This window comes from Tupaia chinensis, unplaced genomic scaffold, assembly GCF_000334495.1.
Source record: "Tupaia chinensis unplaced genomic scaffold, TupChi_1.0 Scaffold000052_1, whole genome shotgun sequence".
NCBI lineage: Eukaryota > Metazoa > Chordata > Mammalia > Scandentia > Tupaiidae > Tupaia > Tupaia belangeri.
The window spans coordinates 4986943-4996403 of NW_006159510.1; the positions used below are offsets into that span (position 1 = coordinate 4986943).

The window sequence follows — 9461 nt, forward strand, 5'->3', positions numbered from 1 at the left end:
GATTGGAATGGAAGAAACAATTCAGCAAGATCTTTAAAATTAGACATAAATTTCTCATAGGACCCAGCAATTCCACTCCTAGGAATCCACCCAAGAGAAACAAAAGCATATGTTCACAGAAAGACTTGCCGTAAATGTCCGTATCAGCCTTAGTCAAAGTAAAAACTCTAAAGTCTACCAACAGGTAAATAGATAAATTTCAAAAGCATTATGCCAAGTAAAAGAAGCCAGGCTCAAAAAAGCACAAATTACATGATTATAGTGTGTGAAATATCCAGAAAAAGAGCCAGCAAGTGGTGTGGTGGTTGGTGCACTGGACTCACCCGTGAACAACCATGGTTCAAGTTCTGGATCTGGTGTCTTGCTTGCTTGCTTTTTTTCTGTGTCTCTCTCTGGTGAGCACATGTGCCCTATAGCAAAATAAGATAAGTAAATAATTTACATATATATATATACACACACACACATACATACATACATACATGACGATGGAGAACACAAAGTAGAATAACCGTTGGCTGGGACTAGTTTGGAAATGCAAGTAACTACAAATGTACACAGGGGTTCCTTGAGGGTGATGGAAATGTTCCATCGGGACAGCGTCCTGGTGATCATTATACAACTCTGCAAATTTCCTGAAAACCATTCAGTTCTGTGCTGAAGAGGGGTGAATTTTATGGGATGCAGAATACACCTAAATAAACTGGTTTTTTGTTTGTTTGGGGTTTTTGTTTTTAAGAAGAAAGTGTGGCATGAGGACAGCTGAAGGGACTTGGTGAGATCCACAGGTACAGAGGGCAAGCCTGCAGCAAGGGGGCTCAGGCCCATCCCCGGGGTGTGGGTGGCTGTCTGCTGAGTGCTAGAGTTCTGGTGGTTCCAGCTACTTGTTTCATCAGGCTAGTAATCTGAAATTATTGAGTTATGAATTTGCAAATTTATATTAGGAACCAAATGTCTTTTGGTAATCATTTCATTCTTTTTGAAGTTAAGCTCTAGACTACAACAACTCAGAGTCCAGAAATCTTCAGAAAATGATTCCATCAGAAAAAGCACCCTGCTGGGACCAGCAGTTAGCGTAATGGCTGTGTTGCTGAACTCCCACATAGTCAACTGCGGTTCGAGTCCCAGACCTGGTGGCTTAAACTCACGCCAGGTGCGTGTGTGTGCGTGCCAAAGAACACGAGAGGAGAAAGCAGGAAAAGGGATTGTGGCATGGCCATCCCCCCGGGGAGGGGATTTCCTGCTTTCTGTCTCTGTGGTGAGTGCACACACCCTGTAGCAAAAACCTCACAAAAAAAAAAAAAAAGAAGAAGAAGAAGAAAAAGAAAAGAAAAAGCACCCTGCTATTCAGTAGGTCCGTCATGTCCATAGGAGCATTGATCATCACTGCCAAAAAGTCAATATTCGCTAAGGAACTCAACAAGTAATCAGCATTTGCTGGATTGAGCAAGGCAAGGGCAAGTCAAGAATCCATGAACTGGGTTTCTGCTCGTCTCCCATTAAAATCCACGAATTTTGTTCTCATTCAGTTTCCTATTTACAGAGGTGAGGAGAGGAGTGAAACCATATTTAATTTTCCTAAGTATGCTCAAAATTGTCTAGCCTTGAATTCTCATTGTGGACCCCTTTCATGTACTCACTGTTCTGTTCAAATCATTAACCTGGTATTTATCCTTGAGAAAGCTAGTTAAGGTGGTTTATATATAATTGTCTTCATTTTGGATCTCCGTATAACATGCTGGGGACATGGAAGTGATGGCTTGCCATAACTAAGAGGAAAATCATCCTAAGGTCTTACCTGCATTTTGATACAGGGCTCAGTGTCATTAAGCATGTTTGGTGCCTGGTGCTGACAGTCTGAAGTCCTTCTGTGAAAGAGCAGCAGTTTAGATCTGAGATGCAGTAAGAAGCATACAGGAAAATCTAATTAAAGTGGCAGTGCTTCCCTGATTCATGAGTGGGCTGAGTAACGTTTGGTGTTAACAGAAACACTGCTTCATCAGTGCTCAACGTGGCAACACGCATACTGTTTCCTGGTGGATAATTATGATTTGTAAGCTGCGTACTGTTCAGGCTTGTTAAATCTTAGGTTATTACCTCATGTATGACCCTATCTGGGGACTTGAGATTGTTCTTTTCATATTCATTCAGCAGAGGTAAATTTTCCATGATTTTTATTTCCTCCTGCTCAGTGCTGCCCAGAGGCTTCTAATTAGAATCAGCCACATTAGCTAGTAAGTAAGGAATGTCCTTCTACTGGTTGCCACCATGAGAGAGGGGGCCCATCTCTAGAAAGAGATGCATGACACAAGGGTTTTGGCAAGAAATGGGAGAGTGCTGTTCTTTCTGTCTTAGCTCTGACCAGTCCTGGAAATAAGACTGGAGGTCTCCGGATATGGTGCTGGGACCTCTGTGTGTGTGAGCCAGGGAGGCACAGGTTGGCCATTTAGGTATATGGCTGGAGCTAAGGAGATATTAGGTTTGCTTTCAGACCTCAAGTCTGAAAGATTATTTTGGAATGTTATTTTAAGAATGATATGATGTACCTCAAAAGTAAGAATAAGACTTGTCAAAAGTTCATCTTGTGCTGTCTTTTTTTTTTTCTTTAGTTTTGCTACAGGGCATGTGTGCTCACAGAGAGGGTAAGGGGAGGAGAGAAATCACTCCCTGGGGAATATAGCCACCCTGCAGTCCCTTCTCCTTCATTTTCCTCCCAGGATTTTGGGCACAAACTCATACGTGCCCCAGCGTGATTTTCATGTCACCAAGTCTGGGACTCAGACCACTCAATCGGTCATGTGAGACCCAGCCACCCTAACCTCCATGCTACCTGCTGGCTCTTGTGCTGTCTTTTTAAACCAGATACTCTGATTTTGAAAGAACTCTGGCTCTGGATCCAAATGTGTTTTTCACAAATTGTGAGGACTAGTAAATTTTCAGAAATTTTGATAGAATGTACATTGTAATAAGTAATTGTTTGAATAAGGTATAAGTTTCCTAATACGACAGATGTATTTGTGATACTTTCATTTGATCTCTATTGAATAACCTTAATGTAAAGTGGTCTTTAATGGCCTAAATTAATTTTCCAAGGACAAATTTTAGTGAAAAATTGACAATATTTTCAGTGTTATATTGGGTTGTGGGAAAAGTCATGACACATTTTTGCATAGAAAAAATATGTCATGACTTTTCCCATGACCCAATAATCATTGGAAGGGATCTTACTGATTTTGATACACTGACAATAAAAATAGTTTGTCTAGGAGAACACTCAGTTGGAAAAGTGCTTGCACAAATATATTGCAGCCTTATTCATGATTGCTGAGACATGGAATCAACCCAAATGTCCACAAACGGATGAATGGACTGAAAAAGTGTGCCACATATACTCCATGGAATACTATTCAGCCATAAAAAAAAAACAGAAAAATTAATCAAACAAAAAAAAAAAAAAAAAAAAAAAAAAAAAAAAAAAAACAAAAAAAAACAAGGCCCTGGAATTTGATAGAAGGTGGACAAATATGGAAGATTAGTTGCTGAGTAAAGCAAGTCAGGCTCTGAAAAAGAGACATTGCATGCCTCCACTTTACATATACCAGTTGTTTGCACTCTATGGCAGAGACTGAAAGTCTGGAGGATATACAATCATTAAAAATTGTTATAGACACTAGAGCCAAAGTGGAAAGAATATGGGAGGGGAAGAGCTAGGAAAAGAAATTTGGAAAATAGGGGAAAAAATAGAGAAGTAAGACATTGTAGGACACAAATATGGTTTATTATTTGTTGATGAGGATATGTATAATCTCAACTGGACTGAACTGAGGTGTATATCATGCTGAGTAAAGTCTCTTTACAATCTAAATGACCTATAGTGGTTAAGTGTATAAAAATTAAAATTAATAAATTAAAGAAAAAATTTATATAGCCTATTCCTACATTTTAATTCTTTAAAATTAATACTTTCATTGGCTGTGACAGAGATCAGTGAAATATAAGCTTTCTAACTTTCATCACTTATCAATATCTTGGTCAAGAAGTGAATATGGCTCAAAACCAAATAAGCAATTTAAAAACACTTCAAATGTTCTGTCTCTGAATCATCTGAATAAATACCATATTCTTTACTTAAAAAAATGAAACAAAAAGCTTGCCTATTTCCATGGGAGATGCAAATCAAAAGCCCAATTGAGATACCACTTCACACCCAATACCGAAGCTATTGAGTCATTGAAAAGGTCATGATGCTTTTTTGTATAGAAAAATGTAGAAAAGTACGTCATGACTTTTCCAGCAACCCCAATATAATACAAACACTGGTGCACAGCAAGGGTTGGCGAAGGTGTGGAGGACCTGGAGTTCTTGGACACTGCTGAGTAGCGATGTAAAATGAGCCATCACTGCCAAAGATAGTTCATTGACTCCTCTCAAAGTTGAACACAGTTGCCATGTCATCTAGCCATTCTCCATAGCTCAAAACAGTTGAAAACAGGAACTCAAACCCTGGCACACGGATATTCCTTACAGTATTATTCACAGTAGCACTAGGTGGAAACCAGTACAGCCCCCATCAGTGGAGGGATGGATAATTAAATGTGATATACACATACACTTAAATACCCTACGGCTGAAAATCGTAGGACAATCTGACACGTGCTACTGTGTGAATACACCTCAAAAAACGTCGCAAATGAAATTAATCATGCAGTGTTTGACCTATCTGCCTAATTCCATTTACATAAAGTATATGCAAATAGGCAAATTCATAGAGACGGAGCATAGCTTAGCAGTCCTGAGGCGCTGTGGGTAGGGAGGAATGGGGAGTTACTGCTTAATATGGGTACGGAGTTTCAGGTTGGGCTGTAAAATCATTTTGGAAATATAGTGAGGATCGACGTGAATGTTGTTAATACCACCCGAGTTTGCACTTAGAAGTGGTTAAGTTGATCAACTTTATTATGCTTTACCACAGCAAAATTTTCGACATTAAGACAAAAAATATCTCATTTATAGCAGAGTAACAGTTTGAGGACTGGCATTTCCTCCTCAGGTGCGCCATCTCCCAGTTCTCCATGACTAAGCCTTTTGAAAAGAAGAGGTCAATGGCTGCTGTATTTCCTTTTGACAGAAATGAAGGAAACTTTGGAATAGATGAAAAGATGAAACTTGCCCCAAAATGGCCTTTGTCACATTCCCTGAACAATAGTTTTCCAACATGAGGGTCCTCTTTGAAGTAGATTTTTGCAAAATAGCTTACTATCCTTACATGAGGTGATTTAACACACATGGTTTAGTAATGTGTGACACCTATTAATGTTAATTTCAGAAAGTAAACAAAAAGATTAAAATCATTAAAAATGGGGACCAGCAATTAGTGTAATGGCTATGTCGCTGGACTCCCATGTAGTTGACCATGGTTCGAGTCCCAGACCAGGCAGCTTAAACTCACGCTGGGTGCGTGTGCATGCATGCCCAAGATCCCCAGAGGAGAATGGAGGAGAAGGGATTGTGGCATGGCCATCCCCCCTGGGGGGTGATTTGTCACTTTCTGTCTCTCTGTCTCTGTCTGGTGAGCGCACGTGCCCTATAGCAAAAACCTCTCCAAAAAAAAAATAATTAAAAATGTAGTTTTGGCAAATGTGTTTGTTATGTTAAACTCACACTTACTGCCATCAATTGATTAAAATATGAAATCTATTATTTTACCTCATTTCTCTACATGTGCTCTCTAGTAGAAAAGTAAAATTATAGTTTCCTTCATTCTCCTATTTGGTGATTTGTGCAGATCAATTTTTTTTTTTTGGAGAGGTTTTCGCTATAGGGCGCATGTGCTCGCCAGACAGAGAGACAGAGAGACAGAAAGCGAGAAATCACCCCCCCAGAGGGGATGGTCATGCCGCAATCCCTTCTCCTCCATTCTCCTCTCGGGATCTTGGGCACGCACGCACACGCGCCCGGCGTGAGTTTTAAGCCACCGGGTCCAGGACGCGAACCACAGTCGACTATGTGGGAGTCCAGCAACATAGCCATTACACTAACTGCTGGTTCCCAATTTTTTTTTTAATGGTGGGAAGGTGCAGATGCTCACCTGAGAGAGAGCAAGCATCCCTCAGAGGGGTGTGGTCCCACAGCAATCCTTGGGCCCTGTTTCTCCATCCCAGCAGGATTTTAGGCACACACCCAGTTGTACTCAGCATGTTTTTCAAACCACCAGTGCCAGGATTCAAACCGTGGTTGGCCATGTGGGACCTAGCTTCCTTTGCTAGGGCTTACCTGCTGACTTATGGGACTGGCCTTTATTTGGTTCATTTTAAAGTAAAAATTAAAAATACTGAGAAGGGACTCAGCAGTTGGCATAATGGCTATGTCGCTGGACTCCCACATAGTCGACTGCGGTTCGCGTCCTGGACCCGGTGGCTTAAAACTCACGCTGGGCACATGTGTGTGCGTGCCCAAGATCCCCAGAGAAGGGATTGAGGCGTGACCATCCCCTCTGGGGGGGGGGTGATTTCTCTCTTTCTGTCTCTATGTCTCTGTCTGTCTGGTGAGTGGACGCACCCTATAGCAAAAACCTCTAAAGAAAAAAAAAAAAAAAAAAAACCTGAGAAACTGACTTTGTGTGTGTCATGACTTTCTTTCATGTTGGAAGTCCGTTTTCTAAACTGGGGATAGGCATCCTTCTTGACACATGGCCGTTCAGTGAGTGTGGCAGACTCAGGTTCCTGTCTCAACCATTTTGCACAGAGCTGCCACAGGCAATGTTGACGCCAGCAAGCCATGGCCCTGTCCCCATCAAACTTCATTTACAAAAACAGGCAGCATCTGTGGCTTGCCAGCTCCTGCCGAAGTGCCAGGTGCTTGCTACCTGCGTTTTATGCTGTGAAGGGGAAGCCAGGCTGTTAATGTCACAGCTTCGAGAGAAGCCTAGCAGTCACACAGCTCTTAAGACATTTGAAGTAAGTGCCCGGAAGGGCAAGAACAGCGTTTCATAATTCCTGTAGTACTCACGTGCTGTTCAGAATGTTCCCATAAACACCGTTTCATTTGTCAAGTTCGTTTCACTATCTCCATCTCGCAAGCGACAAGACCGGCTCGTTCAGTCTTCCTGTTTCTCAGAAGGAGATGTTTCCCCGCCGTCTCCATCCCTCTGGGCACCACCCTGATGGCCTCTCTGTCTCCACAGCGTGTACTCCGGGCACCAATCCATTCTGATTCCGCCCTCAGAGCTGGAGACCAACCCTGCCTTGTGGCTTCTTGCTGTGAGTCAGTACAAAGTCCGGGACACGTTCTGCTCCTACTCGGTGATGGAGCTTTGCACCAAGGGCCTGGGCTCACAGACGGAGTCTCTCAAGGTAAGCCGCTCCACTCAGGCCTCCGAGCACCCAGGGAAGGCTCTGACTGACACTACTGATGAACCGGAGCCACGGGAGACTTGCATGCCAAGAAGGGACATTCACAGATAGTTGAAGTTTAAGCAAACCTTCTAAAAAGATGTAGTGAAACAGATTGTTTCCATGTGAAAACACGGGGGGTTGGGTTATGTGGGGTTTTTTTCTTATTTTTAAAGACAGAGAAGCTAAGCCAAAGCATTGTTTTTAACATGCCACAATAGTAATAAGCCAGATTATTAAATATTTTTAAATTGTGTATTCCAATGCTTAAAATATCCTAAATTTGCTGTTTTATTTATCTAGTGAATTATGTTCTTTGGTGCGCTTAACTTTATCTGATAGTGGTGTTTACTTTGATTTTAGCTACTCTTTTGTTTTGTTTTGTTTTCCTTATCAAAGACCCTGATTTGTCGATCTGGACTCTAAACAAAGTCTATTTGACAACTAAGTGAACACTGTTGTGGGGTTTGTAATAGTAATAGTTATACTCATTTCCTTCATTTAAATCAAGTTCACTTACCATGTTTTATGGCAAAGTAAGTAGTTTTTAATTCTCAACATCTAGGAGAGAATGGTCATATGACCTGGCTTGCTACTACTTATGTATGCCCAGGCATGTGTATTTGCACACACACAGATGACATACGTGTGTGTGCACGTGTGCATACATGAGATCCCGTACACATGTATAGGGAGGCAGCACATTGCTCTCTCCTGCACTTTGTTTTCTGTTCAGGACAAATTCATTAAGTGTGAATAGAAAAACAACATGCAAGGTAACTTTGTCATCAGACTGCGAGACGAAGCATGCAACTGCTAGGAGTTACGCATGTAGATAAGGAAATGCTGTCACGCATAACGATGGCTCCTTTCCACCCACGTTGTGTTACAAGACGACCAAGTACATTTTCACAAACACTGCCTGACAGTGCAGATGTAAGCACGTGCATTTCATTCTTACCACAGATCTCTGAAACAACCGTTATTGTTCCCATTTTAAGGATGCGATTTCTTAAGTGACCGAGAAATCGAGCACCCTCTCTAAGTTCTTTCAATAAAGTTGGAGCCCAAGTTTTAGTCTCTGGCTCCAGACGCACTCTTGCAAAGCTCATGCTGCCTTTCCACTCAAACGTGCGCGTGTGGTCTGGTCCATATCGCCTGGATTCGGTTTTTCCCATTTACCTCTAAGACTAGACTTCAAAAGATTCATGGAAAAATGGAATTAAGGTAGGAGATAGTTTTGGTTTTTAGAGTCGACACCCATGTTTCGCTTTCCCATCATATACGTGTTTCATGATCTTCTCAAAGATTCCCGCCGTATATACAGTCAGGTTTTGTACCGCTTTCTAATGTTCATGTTGTCTTCAGTCACGTTTCCTCTTCATTCAGGACCCTGTCAGTTATCTATGTGCCAGGACTACTGGAAGATGCTAGAAGGACGGAAGGTTGTGGGTCATGGTAGTTCTCTTACTAACTCTGATTTCCACACCGGCACTCCATTATTCACCACCCTCCTTCACCTTCAGCCTCAGTTCCTTCAGCTCCGCCCAGGAAGTGTGAGCTTTTCCCACCAAGAGTATCTTACATGACCCACTGAATTCCTTCTCCCGTCTTAGTGGCTGTTTTCTTCAGCTGACTGATCTTGGTGCGCAAACCAAGGTGCACTTGACATGAGAATTCACTTTTGACCTTTCAAGTCTCATGAGATGTAAATCAAAAACTGTCTTCATGAAGCTTCTGAAACTTTGTTTTGTATTCCTATATTTAAAAATGTAGGTTTCCTCCTTTTCTCCAACATACGTCCTTATGTTTCCATGCTCATGAGAGTGCATATAAATGTTTCTCCTTCTCCGAACCCTGATTATCTCTCATTTTATCCAACAAGTGGTTTTTCTTCATCGTGGTAGCCCAGGGAGAAAATTGCCTTGCTGATTCTTCTGCTGTTTGTTTGGGGCTCTGAGTGCAGGAGCTTGGCACCTCACAGGCTAACTCATTTTGCTGTCGTTATTTCTAGGCACGAGGCTTGGACTTGTCCCGAGTAAGGACCTGTGTAGTTGTGGCGGGGGGGGG

The 9461-nt window shown here is 41.9% G+C and overlaps 1 protein-coding gene across 1 annotated transcript in view; it reads left to right on the forward strand.

Moving 5' to 3' along the window:
* The window catches only part of DIP2C (DIP2 acetate--CoA ligase C (putative)), a 213468-nt gene that overhangs the window by 163889 nt on the left and 40118 nt on the right, over positions 1 to 9461 (forward strand). Inside the window, exons 30-31 of the mRNA XM_027775359.1 lie at positions 7184 to 7352; positions 9406 to 9454. Of these exons, the coding sequence (XP_027631160.1) occupies positions 7184 to 7352; positions 9406 to 9454 (218 nt within the window). The remainder of the gene's footprint in view (positions 1 to 7183; positions 7353 to 9405; positions 9455 to 9461) is intronic.